Source organism: Microcaecilia unicolor, chromosome 7 (genome assembly GCF_901765095.1).
Source record: "Microcaecilia unicolor chromosome 7, aMicUni1.1, whole genome shotgun sequence".
NCBI lineage: Eukaryota > Metazoa > Chordata > Amphibia > Gymnophiona > Siphonopidae > Microcaecilia > Microcaecilia unicolor.
The window spans coordinates 26,063,748-26,090,135 of record NC_044037.1 but is presented as its reverse complement, the minus strand read 5'-3'; the positions used below and the strand labels follow the sequence as shown (position 1 = coordinate 26,090,135).

General features: G+C 46.0%; 1 protein-coding gene across 2 annotated transcripts in view; it reads right to left on the bottom strand.

Annotated features, from left to right (window-relative positions):
* THOC2 (THO complex 2) overlaps window positions 1-26,388 on the bottom strand; it is a 272,468-nt gene that overhangs the window by 206,472 nt on the left and 39,608 nt on the right. For both annotated transcript variants that reach the window (XM_030209899.1, XM_030209900.1), the window contains exons 7-8: window positions 21,717-21,850; window positions 6,717-6,883 (exon numbers count right to left, since the gene is read on the bottom strand). In XM_030209899.1, coding sequence (XP_030065759.1) covers window positions 6,717-6,883; window positions 21,717-21,850 — 301 coding nt within the window. The remainder of the gene's footprint in view (window positions 1-6,716; window positions 6,884-21,716; window positions 21,851-26,388) is intronic.

Sequence of the window (26,388 nt, the reverse complement as noted above, 5' to 3'; positions counted from 1 at the left end):
ACAAACCCCAGCAGCTCCAGGAGTTGAATAGTGCACTGCATGGACCGGAGGGCTCCTGCCTCCGAGGTGTTCTTGACCAGCCAATCGTCGAGATATGGGAACACGTGCCCTCCCAGCTTGCGCAGATACGCCGCCACCACCACGAGGCACTTTGTAAACACTCGTGGGGCAGAGGCGAGCCCAAAGGGCAGCACACAATACTGAAAGTGCCGTGCGCCCAGGCGGAATCTGAGATACTGTCTGTGAGCTGGCAGTATCGGGATGTGAGTGTATGCGTCCTTTAAATCCAGGGAACATAGCCAATCGTTTTTCTGAATCATTGGCAGAAGGGTGCCCAAGGAAAGCATCCTGAACTTTTCTTTGACCAGGAATTTGTTCAGGCCTCTCAGGTCTAGGATGGGACGCATCCCCCCTGTTTTCTTTTCCACAAGGAAGTACCTGGAATAGAATCCCTGCCCTTCCTGCCCGGGTGGTACGGGCTCGACCGCATTGGCGCTGAGAAGGGCGGAGAGTTCCTCTGCAAGTACCTGCTTGTGATGGGAGCTGAAGGATTGAGCTCCCGGAGGACAATTTGGTGGCAGGGAGGCCAAATTCAGGGCGTATCTGCACCGCACTATTTGGAGAACCCACTGGTCGGAGGTTATGAGAGGCCACCTTTGGTGAAAAAATTTTAACCTCCCTCCGACCGGCAGATCGTCCGGTACGGACACTTTGAGGGCGGTTATGTTCCCGTGGATCCAGTCAAAAGCCCGTCCCCGGCTTTTGCTGTGGAGGCGCAGGGGGCTGCTTAGGCGCACGCTGTTGACGAGAACGAGCGCGCTGGGGCTGTCCCTGTGCCTGACGAGGCCTTCGGGCCGGCTGGGTGTACCTATGCTTTGCAAAAGAATAGGGTACAGCCTGCCGGGCCCGGGAAAACCGTCCACCTGCTGAGGTGGGTGCTGAAGGCGCCCGGTGGGAGAGCTTGTCGAGGGTGGTTTCCCGCTGATGCAGTTGGTCCACCAGCTGCTCGACCTTCTCACCAAAAATATTATCCCCCCCGGCAAGGGACGTCGGCCAGTCTCTGCTGGGTGCGGTTGTCCAGGTCAGAGGCACGCAGCCATGAGAGCCTGCGCATCACTATACCTTGGGCCGCAGCACGAGATGCCACGTCACAGGTGTCATAGATACCCCTGGACAGGAACTTTCTGCACGCCTTCAGCTGCCTGACCACCTCCTGATAAGGCCTGGACTGCTCCGGCGGGAGCTTATCGACCAGGTCCGCCAGTTGCTTCACATTGTTCCGCATGTGGATGCTCGTATAGAGCTGGTATGACTGGATGCGGGTCACGAGCATGGAGGATTGGTAGGCCTTCCTCCCAAACGAGTCCAGAGTGCGAGACTCCCGCCCCAGGGGCGCCGAGGCGGTATCCCTCGAACTCCGTGCCCTCTTGAGAGCAGAATCCACGACCGCCGAGTCATGGGGCAATTGGGGCCGCATTAACTCTGGGTCCGAGTGGATTCTGTACTGGGATTCCGCTTTCTTGGGGATGATGGGATTAGATAGCGGTCTCATCCAGTTCCGAAGCAGTGTCTCCTTAAGGACATTGTGCAACGGCACCGTGGAGGACTCTCTAGGTGGTGATGGATAGTCGAGGACCTCGAGCATCTCAGCCCTCGGCTCATCCACAGAGACTACGGGGAAGGGAATGCAAATAGACATATTCCTTACAAAGGAGGCAAAGGAGAGGATCTCAGGAGGCGTGGGATCAGAGGGGAGGCCCGCAGACTCCTCTGAGGAGAAATATCTGGGGTCCTCCTCTTCCCCCCACGAGGCCTCTTCCTCGGTATCGGACATAAGCTCATGTAGCTGAGTCCTGAACCAGGCCCGGCTCGACGTCGAGGCACCGAGGTCTCGGTGTCGTCGAGCAGTGGACTCCCGCGCCGGCGGGGACGAAGCTCCCTCCATCGACGGGGACTCCACCTGCGTGGCAGTCGAGACCGGCGCCGCAAGCGGCGACGGCGGCGACGGCCTCGGCACCGGGCTAGAGCTCGCTGGCGCCACAGTCGCCTGGCGCATCAGCCCTTCCAGGATCCCCGAAAGGATGGCTCGGAGGCACTTGTCCAGGCCCGCTGTCGGGAAAGACGTGGGGGCCGGTAGAGGCGTCGGTGCCGGAAGCTGCTCGGGTCCAGGAGAGTGCACCGAGGTGCTAGGACCCTGACGTGGCGGTACCTCCACCACCGAGGGGGACCTTTCCTCTCGACGAGGACGCTTCGGCGTCGACTCCTCCCCGGTACCGAGCGTCGAGGGCGACCGGTGACGGTGCTTCTTAGCCTTCTTGCGGTGCCCGTCACCGGTGCCAGGTGGTATGGAGGAGGAGGAGGTCGATCCCCCTCGGTCCCGAGGAACCGGATCAGACAGGGTTCGGTCCCGAGGGCCACGGGCTGAGGGAGTGACCGGGGCCGACTGCCCACACGGCCTCTCACCCCTACCCTCACCGGAGGACCGGCGGGCCGACGGGACCTGTTCTCCTGGGGTCGATGCCATCGGTGCCGATTTCTCGGGCATCGATACCGGTACCGAAGGGCCGGGCGTCGATACCGATGCCGTCGACGTCGAGGGGCCGGCGCAAGTTCCAAAAAGACGGTCCCGCAGAACTTGCCTCGCAACCTGAGTCCGTTTCCGGAGACCGAGACACAGAGAACACGACTTGATATTGTGCTCCGGCCCGAGGCACTGGAGGCACCAAGCGTGGGTGTCTGTCTGCGAGATCGGCCGGCCGCACCAACCACACTTTTTAAATCCACTCGGGACCTTCGAGGACATCGACGGAAAAATCGCGTCGGCGAAGTTAAAGTCGTCGATGGTGGCGGAAATCACACCTCGGAAAAATAAATCGATCATGCGGCCACAAGGCCGCAACGCAACGCCCTCGCTAGAAAACGAGGGAAAAAAGGAGCGCGTGCTCTCTCTTTTTTTTTTTTTTTCAGAAAAGAAAAACAGGAGCGCGCGGCAACAAAATCTAACGAAAAATAAACAAAATCGCGTAAACGCGACGGTCTTTCCGGGGCTGCTAAGAGAGAGCGGCGACGGCACGACTCTCTCCAGGCGCGGAAAAGAAAAGACTGGCAGGAACGGTCACGCACGGGCGGGAAGACGGCCGCGCATGCGCGGTGGGCGTGCCCTGCGTGCGGACCGCCCGCGAAGCTTCTTCCGGTTGGTGGGGGCTGCCGCGGACGTCACCCCAGTCGTGAGAACAAGCAGCCTGCTTGTCCTCGGAGAATCTTCCCCACGAGAGGTATGGGAGGATATGTATACAGAAGACCCATCCCCCAAAGGAGGAGGAAGGCATCTAACACTAGTCTATCATGGGCCTGGAGCCTGGAACAGAACTGAGGGATTATGTGATTGAATTGAGCAGCAAAGACATCCACCGAGGAGGTGCCCCACAGTCAGAATACCTCACGGGCAATGCCTATATTGAGTAGCCATTCATGCGGTTGCATGATCCTGCTCAGTCTGTCTGATTTGCCTGCCAGGTAAGTGCCATTGAGGAGAATTCCCTGCTGGACTGCACAATGCCAAATCCCGACATCCTCCTACGACACAGAGGGCGTGAGCCGGTACCCCCCTGCTTGATGGTGTAATACACAGTACCCTGATTGTCAGTTTGAATGAGAACAATTTGGTTGATCAAGTGATCTCTGAAAACTTTTAGAGCGCTCCAAGTCACCCAGAGCTCCAGAACGTTGACGTGAAGATATGTCTCCTGGGCTGACCAAGCACCTACAGTATGAAGCCCATCTACAAGAGCTCCCCACCCCACATGGGACTTATCTGTCATCAGCAACTTCATGGGCTGAGGAATTTGGAATGGGAGTCCCAGAGTCAAACTGGATCAAATCGTCCACCAAAGCAGAGACTGAACCAGCTCTGGTGACACTCAGATGACATCCTCTAGGTTCCTTGTGGCCTGAAACCACTGGGAAGCTAGGGTCCATTGGATAATTCTCATGTAAAAATATGCCATGGGTGTCACATGAACAGAGGAGGCTCTGTAGCACACCAACTTCAATATCTGCCGAGCTGTGACCTACTGAGCTGATCGGACTTGAACGGCAAGGGCAACAAGAGTGTCCACCCATGCCACATAGAAGAAACCCCAAGCCCACTGAATATCCAGTAGGGCTCCAATGAACTCCAATCACTGGACAGGGAGCAGATAGGACTTGGGGTAGTTTAAATCTAACCCTAGTAGTTACAACACCTGAATAGTTATCCACGTTGACTCCTGAGCACTGTTCTTCAACGTGCTCTTCACTAGCCAATCGTCAAGATATGTGTACAAATGGACTTCCAGTCTGCATAGAAATGCTACAACTACAGCAAGTTACTAGGTGAAAACCCTGGAGAACTGACAAGGCCAAAAGGAAACACACTGCACTGGAAGTGACATGTCCCCAGCCGGATTAGAAGCTACCTCCAGTGAGCTGGAAGTATCTGGATGCAAGTGTACACATTCCTTAAGTCCAGAAAGCATAGCCAATCATATTCCTGAATTATGGAGAGAAGAGTGCCCAGGGAACCCATCCTAAACTTTTCTTTGACCAGAAATTTGTTCAAGGCCCTTAGGTCTAGGATGGGACGTATCCCCCATGTCTTCTTTTGCACAAGGAAGTAGATGGAACAGAATCCTTTCCCTTCTTCCCTGGGTGGAATGGGCTGAACCACATGGGACTTTAAAAGGGCAGAGAGTTCCTCTGCAAGCACTTCCTTGTGATGAGAGCTAGAGCAAGATGCTCTAAGAGGGCAAACGCAAATGCAGGGCATAACCAAGATAGACTATTTGGAGAACCCACTGGTTGGAGATTACAAGGGCCACCTTTCTTTGGGGGGGGGGACACTCAGCCTCCCCCCCCCCCCCCACGGGTAGATCATCTGGCACGGTCATTGCTACAGCAGCTATGCTCTGCTGAAGCCAGTCAAAAACTCATCCCGTTTTGACTGGAGAGCCGGCCGTGGCCTTAGGTGCAAGGTGTTAATGAGAACAAGCACACTAGGACTGAAGCTGAGGAGTGTACCTACGCCTCTTGAGAGTGATAGGGAGCTCTCTTTGACTTATGCGAGAAAACACTTTATGAAGAAAGTGTGGAAGGTGTCCAGCAGAACAGAGTATCGATGGTATTAGAGTACTACTTCTATATGAGGTTGCGAACTCCTACACCATCTCTCAAAAAATGTTACCCCACCCCGGCATGTGGCATCTTCCAAACTCTGTTGGACCACCAGGTTCAAGTCAGAGACGCGCAGCCATAAGAGTCTGTGCATCGCTATACTTTGGGCAGAAATCCTGGATGCCACTTCTAAAATATCATGACGCACCTTTGCTGTTTGGCCAGCTGATGAAGCAATTTGGCCTGCTCCAGTGGGAGAGAACACACCAAATCAGTCATACTGCGCACCAGGTTCCACAGGTAGAGGATCGTGTAGAGCTGGTATGACTGTATAAGGGAGATGAGCATTGAAGCCCAATAAAATGGCCGCCGACACGAGGGTCATGGAGCTGCTGCTCCAATGACCCCGGTTGGAATGCAGCCACGAACAGGACCTTTCAGCTGCCTGGCCCGTACAAGGAGGGAACCGCTGTACACAGGTCATCTCCAGCGCATCGCCTCCAATCTTGTATCATGCAGTTATAATTTGAGTTCTTCTCCCCTACTTCAATCACTTTGCACTTGCTAATATTAAATGTCATCTGCCATCTGGATGCCCAGTTTCCCAGTCTCATAAGGTCCTCTTGCAATTTAACAACTTTTAAATGCGTTGTTAGCAAATTTAATGGCCTTACTCATTATTCCTGTTTCCAGATCATTCATAAATATATTAAAAAGCAGAACCTGGAACAGACCCCATTAATTACCCTTCTCCATTGAGAATACTGACCATTTAACCCTACTCTCTGTTTTCTATCTTTTAACCAGTTCTTAATCCACGATAGAACACTGCCTCATATCCCATGACTTTCTAAACTTCCTCAGGAGTCGTTCATGAGGTACTTTATCAAATGCCTTCTGAAAATCCAAATACACAATATCAAACCAGCTCACTTTTATCCATATATTCATTCACCCCCTAAAAGAAATGTAGCAGATTGGTGAGGCAAGATTTCCCTTGACAAAATCCATGTTGGCTTAGTCCCATTAATCCATGTCTATGTATATGCTGAATAATTTTGTTCTTCATAATGGTTTCTAACATTGTACCCAGTACCAACGTCAGGATCACTGGTCCTATTTTCTGGGTCACCTCTGGAACCCTTTTTAAAAACTGACATTACACTGGCCAATATTCCGGTACCACGCTTGATTTTAAAGATAAATTACATTTTACTAATAATAGCTCATCAAGTTTATTTTTTTTATTTCTATTAGTACTCAATAGTTAGAATATAGCCAAGAATAGGGCAGCTTTATCAATATATGAAAAACATTAGGGGAGTACTACAACATCCCCTTGGGTAACTGGTGATTCACCCTGTCTTTGGAACCATAATAATCTCCCCCTGAAGTGCCCTTCCACTTCCTCTCTTAAACTACCATTTCCTCAAAACAAACAAATTATCTGCTCTTTCACATGCATTATCAATGAGCTAAACTGCATTTTACGAATTCAACTGACAATAAGCATTTGGGCCATATCCTCATACATACAATTTAAAAAATACAATGATACATGTTACCTGATAAAATCTGAATTTGAATCCAAGAATATGACACAGTGTTTGAGGCTCACACATATACATGTAGGATTCTATCAAAGGGACAAAGAAGTCATCATGATCTGGCCTGCATTCATACACTTCTAGGATGATATCCAAAACTCTATTAGGATCCAAGTTGAAACAACCTATTAGGGGGAAAACAAACATCTTTTAAATTAAAAACAATACTTTAATTTTCCAGAAAATTCAATAGCTCCTTACTAAAATGTATTATAAGTTTTAAGTTTCTCTCTCTAAAATATAGAGCTTTGAAAGGGACAGGGACAATATATCTGTTGAATCTTAAGTCTTGGTACCTTTCTTCTAAAATTTCCTATATAAAAAAATGTATTATACCACCTCTATCAACTACATCTAATACATTTACAAAAATATTTGAATAAAACAATAACAAGGTAAGACAACAAAATAGGAAAAGAATTATACTTGATATATAGAATATGAGGACACAATATAAGGATAAAGCAAAACAGTCAGCAAGACACTATGAGGCTCATTTTCAAAGCACTTAGCCTCCCAAAGTTCCATAGAAACCTATGGAACTTAGCCTCCCAAAGTGCTTTGAAAATATGCCTCTATATATACACTGATCCCCAAGTTTCAGTCCATTACAACTCAAATCGCTACCAAAGGCAAGCTCAATGAGCCAACTTTTCAAGCTGCCTTGAATTTTGAGAGGGTGGAGTCACCTCAACACATACAGCAAACAAATCCAAAGAGGAGGTACTAAATAGGAAAAAAAATGTATGTCTACTAATCTTAAATTTAATTCTTATTGTGGCAAGCACAAATGGCACAGTACTCTGAGATTATCTCAATGAATGAGTAGGGAAATAGTAAATTAGCAAAGATGCCTGAGTCCATATGGCAGACCCAAAAACCAACAGAAGAATTTTGTATTTGATTGTATAGCTGTGTTCTATAATTTCCAGGGTTTGGATTTTCTGTTTTGTTTGTGTTTTGTGGTTTAACTTATATTAGTGTTTTGTATTTTTGACCTCTTTAGTATGAGTGGGTAGCTGCTATTTCTTTTTGTGGGGAGAGAGGTGTTAAGTGGCCAAGGTCTGTGTCAGTTAGCTCCTTGTATTAGATATGCACAGTCATTTTTCTTCTCTTTCTATTATCTTGTATATTGAATGGGTCATCTAGTAAAGGGTTAGGAGTTGCCTTCTTTTGTTATGTTTACTATGTGATTAGTTTATTGGATATTTGTGTACCATTTAGCTGTTGTGTTTTATTGTACATATAATAACTGTATATCCCCGTGTGGCCTTGGCTGAAAAGACTATTACCAAGTCAAAAAAAAAAAAACAGCGCACATAAAAAATGAAACTTACCTTTTACATTTATTCTCTGTACAACAAAACAAAAAAAAATAAATACTTTTTGAGTACAAAAACAATCAACTGCAATTATAAAAGTGAAATACCCAAGTTTATTTATCATTTACTACCCCGCCCATCAGAGGCCATCAGGGCAGTTTATTATCCAAGACAAAATGAAGAGAGGCTAGAGGGAAGAGAACAAAAGCAAAGAGCAAAGATCGCAAGACAAGACACAATGAGGGTAGTAAGGGAGGAACTACAATCATAATAAAAAAAAAAGAGTTTGGGATAAAACAGAAGGATTGCTCTTCTGCTCCAGTTAATGCATTCAAGAAGGAATCAATGATAAGCATCTGCAAATAGGTGGGTTTTGAGTTTGGCTTTGAAAATCAATAAAGTGAATTGAAGTCTCAGTGATTGAGGAAGGGCATTGGTCCTTGTACTGAAAAGATGGAATCTTGGATGTGTTTGTGAATTAGTATACGGTAACGGGATAATAAGCTGGTTTTGCTGGGTGGATCTGTTAGGACAGTAAGGAATAAGAAGTGTAGAAAGGTATTGTGATTACAAGTAACAAAATTTTAAAGATAATGCGATGACTTATAGGCAGCCAATGAGCGTTGATTAGAAGAGATGTAATGTGCAAACTTCCAAGTCTTGGTTATCAGCCCGATAGCAGTATTTTGTGTGATCTGAAGGCAACATATTTCTTTAATCCTAATTCCTTGATTAAGGAACTGCAATAGTCAAGTTGTGTCATGATTAGAGAGTGAACCAGAATGTTTAGTGTGGGCATTATCAGGGATTGTATACAGCAAATCAACTGAAGTTTGTAAAAACAGCTATAGACTACATTAGAAATTTGTGGGCGAAAGGAAAGATCGGAGTCCAAATACACCCCCAGAATACGGACTTTTTCTACCTGAGGTACTGAAATTCCAAAGAGCAGAATAGGCGTGGACAGAAGTGAAATTGCTGTTTTTGAAAAGAGAAACGGCTTTGGATTTTGCAGGATTTAATATTAAATTATTATTATGGAGCCAGTCTGTGATAGTAGTAAGCTTGTAATTTAAATCAGTGAGTCTGGTCAAAGTACAGAGATCTAAAGAATCTGAATGTCGCCTAGGTAAACATATATTGTCAATCCAAGAGTTTTGGCCAAAGTTAGAAGAGGTGCCAGGAATATATTAAAAGTGTTGAGAGAAGGGATCCTTGAGGAGCCCCTACTCCTGGTTTGAAAGGTGTAGATGTGGACCAGTTAGAAGTTACAGTATATGTGTGGTCCATTAGAAAATAAATAAACCAATCCAATACCGTACCTGTGATACCTAGAGTATTGAGATGATGCAAAAGAATGGAATGATCGATTAGATCGAATGCTGCGAGGTTGACAGACAAAAGATGTATTGATTTACGTTGACCTAGTGTATAATAGAGAAAGGTAGTGAGACCTAGCAGAGATGTTTCAGTGCTGTGATGGTTCCTAATTGCAGTTTGATTAGGATAGAGAGTTGAAGTTCTGGAGATAAAATCAAGAAGTTGTGAATAGACGACTGCTTCAACAATTTTAGATGTGAATGGAAGGTTGACTATCGGTTACTGAGATCGTCGGTTGAACCTTTAGCATTTTTAATGTTTGGTTTGAGAGTCGCAAGTTTCCAAAAGTCTGGGACTAATCCTGCAGTCAAACTGTTGGTGATCATGGCATGGAGAAATGGAAGTATAGAGTCCAGAGAACATTTGAGCAAGCCAGATGGAATGTGGTCAGTGGGAGCTGTTTTAGTCTTCATTCTTCAATTGCTAGTCCTGTGCAGAAGGAGTCAGTGCCTGTTTTGAAGGTGAGACCATAAAAATGCAGAAGGATTCCATCAGATCAAATAGCAGTTTCATCAGAAATGAAATGACCACATCTATGTGCTATTGAACAGGAGATTTTGTAATGACATGAAGAATACCCTTAATGAATCTTGAACTAATAGGACACTGTGAAACCAGGGACAGAAGGTTGTCCGCCCTTGCCTCGGGGAGATAAGCTCGAGCTGAGTGTTCAGCAGAGCTCCAATGAATTCCATTTTTTGGACTGGGGTGAGATGGGATAATATATAACGAACCCCAGTAGCTCCAGCACCTGAATAGTCATTCGCATGGACTTCAGAGCACCTTCCTTCGAGGTGCTCTTCACTAGCCAATCGTCGAGTTAAGGAAACACATGCACTCCCAGTCTGCGTAGCGACACTGCGACTACAGCTAGGCATTTTGTAAACACTCTAGGTGCAGCCACCAGGCCAAAAGGCAGTACACGGTACTGAAAGTGCTGTGTTCCCAGCCGAAATCGAAGATACTTCCTGTGACCTGGAAGTATCGAGATGTGTGTGTAAGCATCCTTTAAGTCCAGAGAGCATAGCCAATCGTTTTTCTGAATCATGGGAAGGTTGCCGAGGGAAACCATCCTGAACTTTTCTCGGATAAGAAATTTGTTCAGGGCCCTTAGGTCTATTTTCTTTTGTACAAGGAAGTACCTGGAGTAGAATCCCAGCCCCTCTTCCCCTGGTGGAAAGGGTGTGATCGCTTGGGCTTGTAGAAGGGCGGAGAGTTCCTCTGCAAGTACCAGCTTGTGCTGGGAACTGTAGGACTAAGCTCCCGGTGGAGGATTAGAATCCAAATTGAGGGTGTATCCTAACCGGACAATTTGAAGAACCCACCGGTTGGAGGTTATAAGAGGCCACCTTTGGTGAAAAATCATTAACTTCCCCCCCAACTGGCAAGTCGTCCGTTTACTGAGGTTATGCTGAACTGGAGCCAGTCAAAAGTCCGCCCCTTGCTTTTGCTGGGGAGCAGCAGTGGCCTTAGGCACACGCTGTTGACGAGAACGAGCACACTGGGCAGGCTGCCGAGAAGCAAGAGTGTACCTACGCCTAGCATAGGAATAGGGAGCACTCCTCTTTCCTCCAAAAAAACCTCCTAATTGAGGAGGTAGTAGCAGAAGATGCCCGGCGGGAGAGAGAATCCAAGGCATCATTGTGCTTCTTGATCTGGTCAACTAGATCCTCTACATTCTCACCAAAAAGGTTATCCCCCCAGCAAGAAACATCCGCCATCCTCTGCTGGACTGAATGATCCAGGTCAGAGACACACAGCCATGAGAGTCTGCGCATCACTATACCTTGGACAGCGATACTGGATGCTACATCAAAAGTGTCTAACGTAACTATGGCCAGGAATTTTTGACACGCCTTCTGCTGCCTGACCACCTGGCGAAAAGGCTCGGCCTGCTCCAGAGTGCATCAACCAAGCTGGACAGTTGCCTCACTGAGTTCCGCAAGTGGACGCTCGTGAAGAGCTGGTATGTCTGGATCTTGGCAGCAAGCATAGCGGCCTGATACGTCTTCCTCCCAAAAGAGTCTAAGGTCTAAATTCTCTGCCTGGCATGGTCCCTAGTGCTCTTGGCTCTTTTGAGGGCGAAGTCCACCACCATGGAATTTGTGAGCTAGCTGAGACCTGATCAATCCAGGTTCACCGTGGATCCAATATTGGGATTCAGCCTTTTTCGGGATCACGGAGAGGGAATGACTAGTTTCACATAAGGACCTCCTTCAGTACTTTATGCAAAGGAGCCATTGCAGCCTCTCTAGGCGGAGAAGGATAATACAGCACCTCGAGCATCTCAGCCCTGGGCTCATCCTCAACCTCCAGAGGGAAGGGAATAGCCTCAGCCATTTCCAGGACAAAGAAGGTAAAGGATAGACTCTCCGGAGGCGAAAGTCTCCTTTCTGGTGGAGGGGAAGGTTCAGAGGGAATCCCATAGGATCTTCCTCTTCCTCCCACGAACGCTCATCTTCACTATCGGACAAGACATCCCTCAGAGCAGTCCGAAACTGAGCCTGCCTTGACACTGAGGAGCAACGTCCTCGATGGCGGTGCCGAGAAGTCGACGCCCGCCTCGACTGTGGTGAAACTTCCTCCACCGACGTCGAAGGGGAGTCGACCTGGGTGGCAGCCGACACCGATGCGGCAGGCGGCACCAAGGTCGGGGACCTCACCACAGGTGAAGGGCCAGATGCAGCTGCAGAAGACGATAGGGAAGGTGCAAGCACCCCCGACACCTTAGCAGACTGGTGCAGCAATCCTTCCAGAAGCTCTGGAAGCAGGGCCCTGATGCGCTCGTCAAGAGCCACCGTCACATAAGGCAGCGGCGTCGGTAGAGCCAGTGGCAGAATCTGTCGAGGTTCGGGAGCAGGCACCGAGCTGCCAGAAGACCGACGCATCGGGACCTCCTGAATAGAGGGGGAGCGATCCTCTCGGCACCGATGCTTCTCGAGTGCCGATTCCCTCAACACCCTGGAGCTCCCGGCACCGTGTGTCGAAGGAGAACAATGACGGTGCTGCTTCGCCTTCGCACAACGCCTATCATCGAGGCTCCTCGGTACCGATGAGGTGGAAGTGGAATCCTCATGCCTCCTCGGAGCTGGGTCTGACGAAGGTCAGTCCCGGGGGAGCCTGCATAACAGGAGGCCTCGAGGAAGGTGGAGACCCACTCGATGCCTCACTGCTCCCAGCGCGAACTGGTCTTTCTGCAGCCATTACCTCCGCTCCCGACGTCGATGCTTCCTTCTATGTCAACGCCGATGACCTCGGTACCAATGTCTGACAGGACCGAGCCCAAAAAAGCTTTTCGCGTTGGGCTTCTCGAAACGCAAACTCATTCAAGATGGTAGGAAGAACTGAAACAACCCAATTTTCAGCACCAAAGTCATCAGTGTCTTGTTTTTCACCATGTTGTTTCTTAAATTTTATGCTCTTCCTCTCCTTCTATCTTTCCAACCAACACCATGCGGGCCTCTCTGGAGGCCACTGGATGTCAGTGCTATGACAGTTTTTACCGTCTGGCAGACATAGTCTATGGAACTCACAGACCCAAGAGTGTACAGAGGACGATAACGGATTACTTCAAGTAAGCCTAATGTCAGTTAACTGAGACTGTATACTGTACGTATAATAAACAGTACTGTACATATGTTTATCAGATGTCAAGCTTGTTTGGGTCACAACAGTTAAGTGCACGCTCTGGTTAACTGCATGCATTTCTTTGGTCCCAAACCCTTGCACTTAAGCGGATTGCACTGTGTATGTATGTATGTGTGTGTGTATATATATATATATATTTGAATACGTTCTGTAATTTTATTCTTTATAATAGTGTCTACCATATTGCCCGGCACTGACATCAGACTAACCGGTCTATAATTTCCCGGATCTCCTCTGGAACCTTTTTTAAAAATTGGCGTTACATTGGGCACCCTCCAATCTTCCAGTACCATGCTCAATTTTAAGGATAAATCACATATTACTAACAATAGCTCCACAAGTTCATTTTTCAATTATCAGTACTCTTTGCTTAACTGTTATTGATCAACTTTATTTCTTGTATGCTTCTCCCCCTGTAAAAGGTTCTGACCCCACATACTGTGGAGCATAGTGCACAATAGTTAATTTTGTGCATTTCCTTTTATATTTAAATTTTCAAGTGCCTACTTGTAAATGTTCAGTCCAAGTTTAGAAAGGGCATCCAGGTCAGGACATCTCCAGTAACAACAGTATTTTAGAGCACATTTTTTAATCTGCTGACGTAGAGGCTGTTTTAAAATACAGAGAAATGAACGTTTATGCGCAGAGTGCGAGATGCATAAACATCCATCTTAGAAAAGAAAACATTTTTCAAGCTGGCACATAAGCTTCCAACATTGCAAAGCAATCCGGTTAAGTGGTTATTATCCCGATGCTATCATAATGACATGTTTTCCCTTCACAGTTTTTAATGGGGGGGAGGGGGGGGACAAAAACCCTGGGGAACTCAAAAGCAGTTGCTTACCAAATCCTGGACTGACTGCCAGGCTACAAACATGATTGTGGCACTTTATTTAAAAACCAGTGAAAAAAGGGTAAATTAAAGTACCATTTCTCTTTTTAAACAGGATATGAAAGAAATTAAGGAAAATAAGGCCCATCTAGTCTGCCCCATGTTACTCCCAGAAAACAGGTCCCATAGGAATAACCTACGTTTGGTGGGGCTATCAAAACCGTAACTAATGGAAAACTGAAATTTTCCTGGAACATTGGTACAGTGCCATAAATAGCAGTTCATCCTACATCTAACGTACACGCCACTCAGTACATGTTATATAACTGTACTTTAACAAAATCTACTGTCAAAGAGAATATGAATCTTCTCTATGAACACAATATACAACAATTAATGATCTTTCTGGCTACCACAGAATATAGAATATCAAAACAGTATCAAATTGCTGTTTATAGAAATTTTAAGAGCATTAATACATAACACTAAGTTAAATGTTATGGACAAGCAAAAAAATTAAAACCAAGCAATACATAAACGATATATTACTTCTTCTTATAGTATACCTTGAAGCAATGGTGACATCCTGTGGTCAATATCTAGTGCATTTCTTTAGCTTTCTGTTAAATATATACAGCTGACTTATAAATATAAAGATTAGAAAGGATTTATATGCATTGCCTTGCAACCTGCGTGGGTGCTATCATCAACTGGGCTGCCCATGTAGGCCCAATCCTTACTATGGGGCTTTAGGGGCAGCCCTGTTCAAAGCTGAGCAAAACACCCTGCCTGCTCATGGCATGGCAACCATGGCAGATCACCTGGCTCAGGTACAGCAGTGCACTGCATTTGCAATAACTTAACAGTGGGAGGAAGGAAAAGTTTCCTGCTCCTAGCCGTCAGGCCTCCTGAGCCCAAACTATCCTATAAGCTGATGCTCAGATGGTATTATGTCATCCATCAACAAAGAGCAGATCCTTGGTCCAAATTCTAATAGAATAAAAAGCTTTTATTAAAACACAACACCCAACATGGTCCATGTTTTGACCAATTGTGGGCTGACTCAGGGGTACAATACTACAAATAATAAAACATAACAAATATTAAAATGGGTTAAATAAATATAAACACATCTAAAATGTGCAAGATCCAAGAAAATGTGTGCACTAACAAAATACAGAAAAATAAAAAAAACACTTAGTAATTTAGTCATGTAAAATAACAGACATAATAAATATAATAAAAAGACAGAAAGGGGGCAGGACTGTATGAACAAAACATGTATGCAAGCAGTCATGCAGGAGTAATGAGTCAGAATGATGTGAAAGGAGTGTTCTAAAAAGAAAGGATATTTAAAAAGGTAAGCATAAAGATACCAAGAGCGGGGCTGTCAAGAACCTCAAAAATAGAAACAACCTTTCATCGGGGATGACAGTAATATGAGCCCCAGAATGAACATTTTCTTAACAGATTCAAGTTTGTGGGCTGCCATTGACTCGAATATAAATAAAAACTAATAAGCACAAAATAATCCACCAGAACAAGTATGGAAGCACTTGTCAGCCCACTCTTTCGTAATGACTTCATTCATCCAGCCTTTTTTATTCACCGCCATGACAATGGTTTCAATTTCCTTCCATTGGCATCACAAGCTAACAACAGAGAAGCTGGTCTGTTATGGCCCGTTGTTGTAATCAAGACCATTTTGCTGTCTTGTTCAGCCACTGTTCTAGTTGCTGGTTTATCAAATGCCATGGGGACTTCGTCCATGTTATGTACCTTTAAGCCTCTCTCCTCTGTCGAAATCATGGAAGTTAACCATTTTCTCTTCCCAATCTTCCAGTATCCTATGACAAAGCATGGTTCTGGCCCTAACTGACAAATCATTTCTATGCATGAATTTGTGAGTTCAATTAACCCCTCCAGTAAAATCTTTTATTTTCATCTTGATGGCAAGCACTTTGGCTTTTTGCTTGATGCTGGTAGCTGAAATCACCCTACAACTTTCTCTTTGCAATAGTATCCAATGCCGTGTCGGGTATCCTGCTCAAAGCAGTAATGAGATGTGAACGTGTGGACTGAAGACCACGTCGCAGCCTTTACAAATCTCTTCAATGGAGGCTAAGTGGGCTACCAACGCAGCCATGGCTCTGACACTGTGAGCCATGACATGACTCTCTAAAGTCAGCCCAACCTGGGCATAAGCAAAGGAAATGCAACCTGCTAGCCAATTGGATATGGTACGTTTACCAATGGCGACCCCCCCTCCCCCAGGTTGGGATCAAAAGAAACAAACAACTGTCTGAAGGGCTTCGTCCACTTCATGTAAAAGGCCAACGCTCTCTTGCAGTCCAAGGTGTGCCAGCTGCTCTCGTCAGGATGGGCCTGAGGTCGGGGGAAAAATGTTGGCAAGACAATCAACTGGTTCAGATGAAACTCTGACACCAACTTCGGAAGCAACTTAGGGTGCATGTGGAGGACTACTCTGTTGTAATGAAGCTTAGTATAAGGTGCATCAACTACTAAGGCTTGAAGCTCACTGTGTCGATGGCATTATGCTATTGCTTGCGCAGTCCATTTCCACTCTTGCCCCAACACTACAGATTTTTTGAGGAGTTTAGTGCCGTCTCCTGGCTTAAGTTTAATGTTCCTAAGTCTGGGGTCTTGCCTTTGAATATTTCTATATCCCAACTGTGTACTGATTTCCCACTTAAAGAGGCGAGAGAGGCTATTCGTTATTTGGATGTGCATGTTCAAGCAGATACTAGATTCTTGTATTCAGGTGATATTTCTCCCTTACTGAAGAACACACTAGAGAAATCACATTTATGAGAGGCATTACCAATTTCTCTCTCAGGCTGTATTTTTCTGTATAATACCCTTATTGTGCCAAAGTGATTATATATACTCCTTTACAACTCATCAAAAAATGTAGAGATCTACAGAAAATACAAACAACTTTGAAACTTTTTGTGGGCAGTAAAACACCCAAGAATTCCTTTACGAATATTGATGTTACCACGCAATAAAGGTGGATGGGGCCTATTAGACTTAAAGCTATACAGTCTGGACTGTAGGTTTCATCCAACAAGAGACTGGTTCTATAAAATTTCACATTTAACCCCTACCAGATTGGAATCTCTTATTTTACATTCAATAATTGGTCTGTTTGTTTTGATTGAAAGGTAATTCAGTAAACTATTTCTTTACCCAACATGTGATATGGTCATACATCAGAAGAATCTAGCAAAGATTATGCTACCACCTACACAGTAAGTCCTCTATTTCACTTTTTCTCCCTCTAATCGGTAATAAGGATTTCAGACCTGGCCTTGACTCAACAGCTTTTCAGGGATGGAACTATAAAGGGTTAAAAATGGATGGGAGATAGGTTTGACAGGCAAGCAAGAAGTCATACCTTTACAAAGCTGCAATCATTATGCCTCTCTATTTTTCTACTTTCAGGCACATCACTATCTTTCTGGTTTGAGGGGGCCAGGGCTGACTGCACATATTGCACAAATTATTGATCAGTGCTCCCCTGACACACTTTGAAGGAATTTACTTGAATCTCCTCCCTGAATACTGTTGAAGAACTTGGCAGGAAGCAAGGAATTTGGCTAACCTATTGCGACAGTCTCTAAAACAGAATCTGACACATAACCCAAGATTATCTGTTCAAATGTTACTTAATAGGGAAGATACTTATCTGTAGCAGGTATTCTCCGAGAACAGCATGCCTTATATTCTCACGTGGCTGATGCGGCGCTGTTTTGCCCGGTCCAGAACTTATAACAAGCTTAAAAAAGCTTTCTGGAGAGCAAGACATGCTACACCCCGCATGTGCGAGTACCTTCCCGCCTGATGCAGTTAAATACTATAGCATATTTTAAAAAAAGGAAAAAAAAATAGGAAACTACACCAAAGGGAGGTGGGAGGGATTGTGAGAATTTAAGGCCTGTGGTCCTTGGAAAATATCTGGTACAGGTAAGTATCTTCGCTTTCTCCGAGGACAAGCAGGCTCCAATATTCTCACAAGTGGGGAATCCCTAGCATCCAGGCTCACCAAAAACAAGCAGCATAGGTCAGTTGGGCCTTGCAATGGCAAGGACATAACACAGATTAACCTGAAACTATATATAATCTGAATGACAGTGCAGCCTGGAACAGAATAAAAAGAGCCTAGGAGGGTGGAGTTCAAGTCTAGACCCCAAACAGATTCTGCAACACTGTCTGCCCGAATCAACTGGATCAGCCCAGTCTGGGTATAAGTGAAAGAAATGCAATCCGCCAGCCAATTAAAGGTGCATTTCCTGATGGCGACCCCCATCTTCTTGGGATCAAAAGAAACAAAAAGTTAGACGGACCGTCTTTGGGGCCTGGTCCACCCCATGTACTAGGCCAATGCTCGCTTGCAGTCCAAGGTGTGCAAGGTGCTCTCGCCAGGATGGGGATGAGGTTGGGGAAAGAATGTTGGCAAGACTGATTCAGATGAAAATGCGACATGACCTTAGGTAGGAACTTAGGGTGCGTGCGAAGGATTACTCTGTTGCGATAAAACTTAGTATAAGGTGCATCCACTACTAAGGCCTGAAGCTCACTGACTCTACAAGCTTAAGTAACAGCTACCAAGAAAATGACCTTCCAGGTCAAGTACTTCAGATGGCAGGAATTCAGTGGCTCGAAAGGAGCTTTCATCAGCTAGGTGAGAATGACATTGAGGTCACATGACGACACAGGCAGAGGTTTGACAGGGGGCTTTGACAAAAGCAAATCTCGCATGAAGCGAACTAAAGCCTGTCCAGAGATGAGCATACCTTCAACATAGTGATAAGCACTAATTGCACCGAGGTGAACCCTTATGGAGTTGGTCTTGAGACCAGACTAATAGGTATTCAAGCAGGGTCTGTGTACGGCAGGAAACAGGATCTAGGGCCTTGCTCTCAAACCAGACAGCAAACCTCTACCATTTGAAAGAATAACACCTCTTAGTGGAATCTTTCCTGGAAGCCAGCAAGACCTGGGAGACACCCTCCGAAAGACCTAAGGAAGCAAATTCTAGGTTCTTTACATCCAGGCTGTGCGGGTCAGATGCAGAAGAGATCCCTCGTTCTGTGTCATGATGGTCATAAAACACATCAACCTCCACGGTTCTTTGGAGGATAACTCCAGAAGAAGAAGGAACCAGATCTGCCGGGGCCAGTAAGGTGCGCTCAAGATCATGGCCCCGTGATCTTGCTTGAGTTTCAGCAAAGTCTTCCCCACAAGAGGAATGGGAGGATACGCATACAGAAGATTTGTTCCCCCAATGCAGGAGGAAGGCATCTGGAACAGAACTGAGGAACTTTGTGATTCAGTTGAGTGGCAAAGAGATCCACCGAAGGGGTGCCCCACAATCAGAAGATCTCACGGGCAACGTGCATTCTGAGAAAACACTAGCGCAGCTGCATAACCCTGCTCAACCTGTTGGCCAGACTGTTGTTTTTGTTCGCCGGATAAGTGGGCCGAAGGAACATGCCATACTGGCAAACCCAGCACCGCAACAGAATGGCCTCCTGACACAGAGGGCATGTTCCAATGCCCCCCCCCCCCCACCTGTTTGTTGGTGTAATACATTGCAACCTGGTTGTCTATTTGAATGAGCACAATTTGGTGAGACAGCCAATCACTGAAAGCCTTTAGAGCGTTCTAGATCGCTCAGAGCTCCAGGAGTTTGATCAGCAGATTCATTTCCTGGGTAGACCAAACACCTTGGGTGTGAAGCCCACCAACATGAGCCCCCCATCCCAGGAGAGACGCATCAATCATCAGCACTTTTTGTGGCTGAGGAATATGGAATGGAAGTCCCAGAGTCAAATGATCGAACTGACCACCACCGAAGAGAGCGTACAAGCTCTGGGGACACTTGAATGACATCTTCCAGGATCCCTGTGGCTTGATACCACTGAGAAGCCAAGGTCTATTGAACTGATCACATGTTAAGACGTGTCATAGGTGTAACATACATTGTGGAAGCCATGTGGCCCAACAATCTCAACATCTGTCAAGGTGTAACCTGCTGAGAGGCTCGAACCTTGGAAGCGAGCTAGACATGAGTGTCCACTCATCTCCAGACGATAGGCTCAAATCTTCTGTGTATCGAGCAGGGCTCCTATAAATTCCAAATTGCTGGACAAAGTGAAGATTTTTTTTTGTTTTGTTACATTTGTACCCCGCACTTTCCCACTCATGGCAGGCTCAATACGGCTTACATGGGGCAATGGAGGGTTAAGTGACTTGCCCAGAGTCGTAAGGAGCTGCCTGTGCCAAGAATCGAACTCAGTTCCTCAGTTCCCCAGGACCAAAGTCCACCACCCTAACCACTGGGTGGCACTTGGGGTAGTAGTTTAAAACAAACCCTAGTAGCTCAAGTACCTGAATAGTCATTTGCAAGGACTCCTGAGCTCTGTCCTCTGAAGTGCTCTTCACCAGCCAAACATCAAGATATGGGAGCACATGGATTCCCAGTCTTTGTAGCGATGCTGCAGCTACCACAAGACAATTGGTGAAGACCCTGGGAACTGACACGAGGCTATAAGGCACCAGCCTCCCCTAGGAGATGACATGTAGTCCATGACCTTGAGCATGTTGGCCCTGGGCTCATCCTCCATTTCCAAAGGAAAGGGAATAGAATCAGCCATTTCCTTAACAAAAGAAGGGAATGAAATGCTCTCCAGAGGAGACTTTCTCCTTTCAGGTGGAGGGGAGGGTTCAGAGGGAATTCCATACGACTATTCAGAGGAAAAATACCATGCCTTCTCTGAATCCCATGAATGCTCCTCTTCGGTATCAAACAATACCTCCTGACGGGAGTGTTGAAACCGAACCTGCTTCAACATGCAGGAAACATGTCCTCAAGAACAGCGTCAAGGAGTCAGCTCCCGCCTCAACTCCAGCGAAGCTTCCTCCACTGACATCAAGTGCCAGCTTGGGTGGTAGTCGACACCAGGGACGCAAAGGTAGGCAAGCACCCCCAATGCAACCCGTTGCATGAGGCCATCCAGCAGCTCAGGCAGCAAGGCCCGGCTATGCTCATTGAGGGCCAACACCGGGAAAGGCTGGGGAGCCGGTTCAGGCGCAGGTTGCAGAACCACTGGTGTCGATGCAGGAGCTGGATCTTGGCTACTGGTGTCGATACAGGAGCTGGGTCTTGGCTGCTGGGAGACTGGCAGATCAGCACCTCCTTTAGTACCAAGCGATGTAAGGAGACGGCAACACAAAAAAAAAAACAGTCTCCATAGCACAGTAGAAAAAGAACTGAGGAGACCGTGTTCGTGCGGCAAGCGGAAAGGCACTCACACATGTGAAGTGGAGCGCGTCTTGCACTCCACAAAGTTTACTTTTATAAATGCCAGACCGGACGACGCGGGTCAGCATCACCCACTTGTGAGAATTAACAAGCCTGATTAAAGTTACTTATTTAGTAGGAAAGCTTTCTGTTTAGGTATCAATAGAGTATAGTATTAACACTGTCCCAAAACAAAACTTTATTTAAAATAAAAAAAATACAATTAAAAATCCCATAAACATGGGAAATTAAACAAAATTTTTGGCCTGTACATTCTTACTAGGCAGTACTACTGGAAATGCTTAAATTCAAGAACTACAACAAATGGCATTAAAAACAGTTCTTTATAGTGAGTTCTTAATAGCAAGTTAGAAGCCAATTATTTTGAAGAATTTTATATTAAAAAATAGACAAAAACACTCCTACCGACATAACTTTAAACTCCTTACCTATTAAAGACTTGATATTTTCCAGGATTAAATCACTAGTTATGCTTCCAGAGAAATCTTGTCCCAGTTCCGCAATCAGCTTTGCATAACCTTCATTCTCTTCTCTTAACAAATTGAACTTCTGCTGTTTATAACTGTAATTAAAGACACAGTTTTTATTCATCAATTTTTTTTTTTTTGTTACATTTGTACCCCGCACTTTCCCACTCATGGCAGGCTCAATGTGGCTTACATGGGGCAATGGAGGGTTAAGTGACTTGCCCAGAGTCACAAGGAGCTGCCTGTGCCTGAAGTGGGAATTGAACTCAGTTCCTCAGTTCCCCAGGACCAAAGTCCGCCACCCTAACCACTTGGCCACTCCTCCACTCCATGAATTGTGAAATATAAGTTAAAGATGCCATTATCAGCTCTAAGATTCATGCATTATTATGCTCTCACTATATATAAAAAGATTGTAAACAGAAAAATAATTTAGCCACTGCAACTTTTATCCACTTACAATAAAATGAATGCGAGTTAGAAAAAACATTTACATCTCAATATGAAATCTCAACAAATTATGCTATGTACATTAGAGAACTAGTTACCAATTGAAGATGAGGTAAACAAACAATTTTTATTTTTATTTTTATTTGACATACCACTAAGTCCATTAGGATACCAGCAGCAATGTGCAAACATAATAAATATTTACTACAGAAGGAAAGGAATGCCATCAAATAATAGGAAAGATAGTATCAATCAAATCCATTACACAAAAATAAAAACAACAATTAAATATTAATGGAACAAACACTCAATGGTGTCATAAAGCTACTCCAAAGAGAAGCTTCATTTCACGGGTTCATCAGACGATATCAAGTAAAACTATAGAAAAACTAGTAAAACAGGCCCGTTTCTGACACAAATGAAACGGACGCTAGCAAGGTTTTCCTCGGAATGTGTATGTTTGAGAGCGTATGTGTGAGACTGACTGTGTGTGAGAGACAGTGAGTGAATGTGCGAGTGTGTGCGAGTGTGTCTCCTCTGTCCCCCCCTCCAGCCACCCAGCGATTCTACTTTTTCCCTTGCCCCCCTCCAGCCACCCAGCGATGCTCTTCTCTCCCCTGCCCCCCCTCCAGCCACCCACCGAGTCTCCTCTCTCCCCTGCCCCCCTCCAGCCACCCAGCGAGTCTCCTCTGCTTCCTGCCCCTTCCAGCCACGAAGCGATTCTCCTCTCTCCCCTGCCCCCCCCAGCCACCCAGCGATTCTTTTTCCCTTGCCCCCCGTCCAGCCACCCAGCGAATCTCCTCTCCCCTGCCCCCCTCCAGCCACCCACGATTCTCCTGTCTCCCCTGCTCCCCGTCCAGCCAGCCAGCGATTGTCCTATCTCCCCTGCCCCCCCTCCAGCCACCCAGCGATTCTCCTGTGTCACCTGCCCCCCCTCCATCCACCCAGCGATTCTCCTCTCTCCCCTGCCCCCCTCCAGCCACCCAGCGATTCTCCTGTGTCCCCTGCCCCCCCTCCATCCACCCAGCTATTCTCCTCTCTCCCCTGCCCCCTCCAGCCACCCAGCGATTGTCCTATCACCCCTGCCCCCCCTCCAGCCACTCCTCCACTTTAATCAGCATATATTAAATTCCCCCCCCCCATGTGCTACAGAAAAGCACCGAGCACATCCTATATAATAAAACGCACCTCCAACATTCTCCTGGGGGGGGGGCATGGTGTGGCGGGGAGGGGGGGCCTCGTGCTGCTGTCATGCGGTTGGTCAGTGCTGCGGGTGACGTACCCGGAACTACGTGTCGTCAATTGAGGAGATGGAGCCTTACAGAGCGCACAAATGCTTCAAGGCTTCACTTTCTCGGCTTCAGAACGTTGGAGGTGTGTTTTATTACATAGGATGTATCATCTAACATTTAGACTATACTAAAAATCCTAGATCTTTTCAAACTTTTAAAATGTTATTGTCCAGGGGATCACACAACACCATGTACAAAAACAGGATAAGCATCGTGCTCGTGGTGGAGAAGACAAAATAGTGAAGCCTGCCAGCCCACCACACAAATTAGTTCAGCATGGACTGCAGAGATAATAGTGGAGATAACAACTGTTTTAGAAGCGATGCTGTAAAGACTACTCTCTTATCGATAATAAAGCAGCATGGATCCAGGACCAAATTGGCAGACCTCCAACGTGATTTTGTTGCAGTCCAACAGAGAATAAGTGATTCACACAACCATGTGACAGTCCTGGAAGCCTCACAGACGCAGCTCAAAAAAGCTTTGCAGGTATATGAGGACAAACTTCAAGACCCTAGAAAGGTCCCACTGCAGAAACCATAGCAGATGGGAAACTGCAAGGTTTCCTGGAACACTGGTTTGTACAAGCTCTTCAATTGCCAGCTCACTTATACTCCCTTAAGAGTGGAGCACGTCCATTGGATCGGGGTGAAACAGGCCAAGGCGATGAGACCATGGGTGCTAATATTTAAACTACTGAACTTTGTGCATAAGATTGTTATCTTGCAGGCCTTAGAAACATGACAGCAGATAAGGGCCAACTGGCCCATCCAGTCTGCCAATCCTCAGTAATCGCTAACTCCTCCTTTTCCTAAGAGATCCCACGTGACTGTCCCATGCTTTCTTAAATTCTGACACAGTCCTTGTCTCCACAATCTCCACCGGGAGGCCATTCCACACATCCACCACCCCTAGCATGAAACAGACTTTTCTTAGATTATTCCTAAGCCTATTTCCTCTTAACTTCATCCTATGCCCTCTCATTCCAGAGTTTTCTTTCATTTGAAAAAGGCTCACCTCCTGTACATTAATGAAACGGAGGTATTTAAATGTCTCCATCATATCCCCTCTCTCCCGCTTCTCTTCCACTGTATACAAGTTAAGGTTCATAAGCCTGTCCCTATATGTTTTATGACGGAGACCACTGACCAATTTTGTAGCCACCCTCTGGCCCAACTCCAACTTATTACCTTTTTGTAGGTGTGGTCTCCAGAATTGCACATTGTATTCTAAATGGGGCCTCAGCAGAGACTTATACAAGGGCACTATCACCTCTTTTTCTGCTGGACATCCTTCTGGCTTTGACCGTCATCTTTTCTACCTGTTTGGCCACCTTAAGATCATAAGGCATAATCACCCCCAACTCCCACTCTTCTTTTGTACAAAGAAACACTTCACCCCCTATACTGTACCATTTCCTTGGATTTTTGTAACCTGAGTGCATGACCCTGCATTTTTTAACATTAAACCTTAATTGTCAATTACTGGGCCATTCTTCAACCTTTGCTAGATCCTTCCTAATGCTATTCACACCGTACAGGGTTGTCCACCTTATTACAGAGTTTGGTATCATCCGCAAAGAGACAAACCTTACCAGACAATCCTTCCTCAATATCACTCACAAAGATGTTAAAAAGAGCAGGCCCAAGGACCAATCCCTGCAGTACACCAGATAACATTCGTTTCCTCAGAACAAGCTCCAATTACCACTACTCTCTGTCACCTTTCATTTAACCAGTTTTGAACCCAGTCAGTCACTTTAGGTCCCATACCGAGGGCACTCAGTTTATTTAGCAGTCGCCTGTGTGGAACAATGTCAAAGGCTTTGCTAAAAATCCAAGTACACCACATCTAGTGTCCCTCCCACATCCAACTGTTTGGACACCCAATCAAAGAAATCAATCAGATGTGTTGACAAGACCTGCCTTTAGTGAGCCCATGTTGCCTTGGGTCCTGCAGTCCATATGTAGGAGTAAAAGATAATATATGAAAACAAAAATATACTTTGTTTCCAGGACTACTCAGCACCATGGTTTTGCGCCTATTTGCTCCCAACTTTTTGATCTTAAAGTGTGTTTTGCTCTCCTTTACCCAGCTCGGCTAAGAGTGACACATCAAGGCACCACTAAGTTGTTTGACTCTGTATCAGCAGCACAGACTTTTCTGGAGACACTAACATTGGGAGATGCCTTCGCAAAAGCTACTACAGTTGTAGTAGAGGTTCCCTGAATGGCATACAACAGCCACTGCTGTGAATGAGGACGATAGATATAACAGCAACAAGTATCCCCTTCCTGCACTATTTGATTAGTTGTTAATACCAGGATTGGATCTTCTTACTGTGCATGGTGGAATGGTGATGCAACTGAGCTGCCAGAGTTCTCAGAGCTGAGTGCTCCATAGCTGCTACATGTCCTGACAGTAGATTACATCGGAGCATACCTTCTTTTAACATGTTAAGAACTCAGCTCCATGGGTCACAACTCCATAAAAGAAGCCATAGTACTTGGTTGTTGGGTGTTTTACATCTTAGGGTGTTTTTCTTGGTTATTCCTTTATATAATGCAGTAGCACTTAACAGGAGTGGTTATATTAATAATCTCAGTGATTTTAAGTATGCTGCAATTTTGGTTTTGAAAGTTTTATTCTTGTAAGATTTGGGGAAGAGTATATTTAGAGTGCATTAAGGGGTTTTGAAAGGGAATGGTGTTAAGTGATTGTTCCTATTAATGGGAAATGATTGGGTATTGGGGAAGAGGTGTAGAGGAGAACTGGTGGGGAGTGGGGTGAGGGACTGGGTGGACAAGACGTTTGGGAGGGGTGCCAATGTTTGTCTTGTCTGTGTGGGTGTGGGAGAGCTTGGGTTCAATTTAGAAAGAACACCATAATCT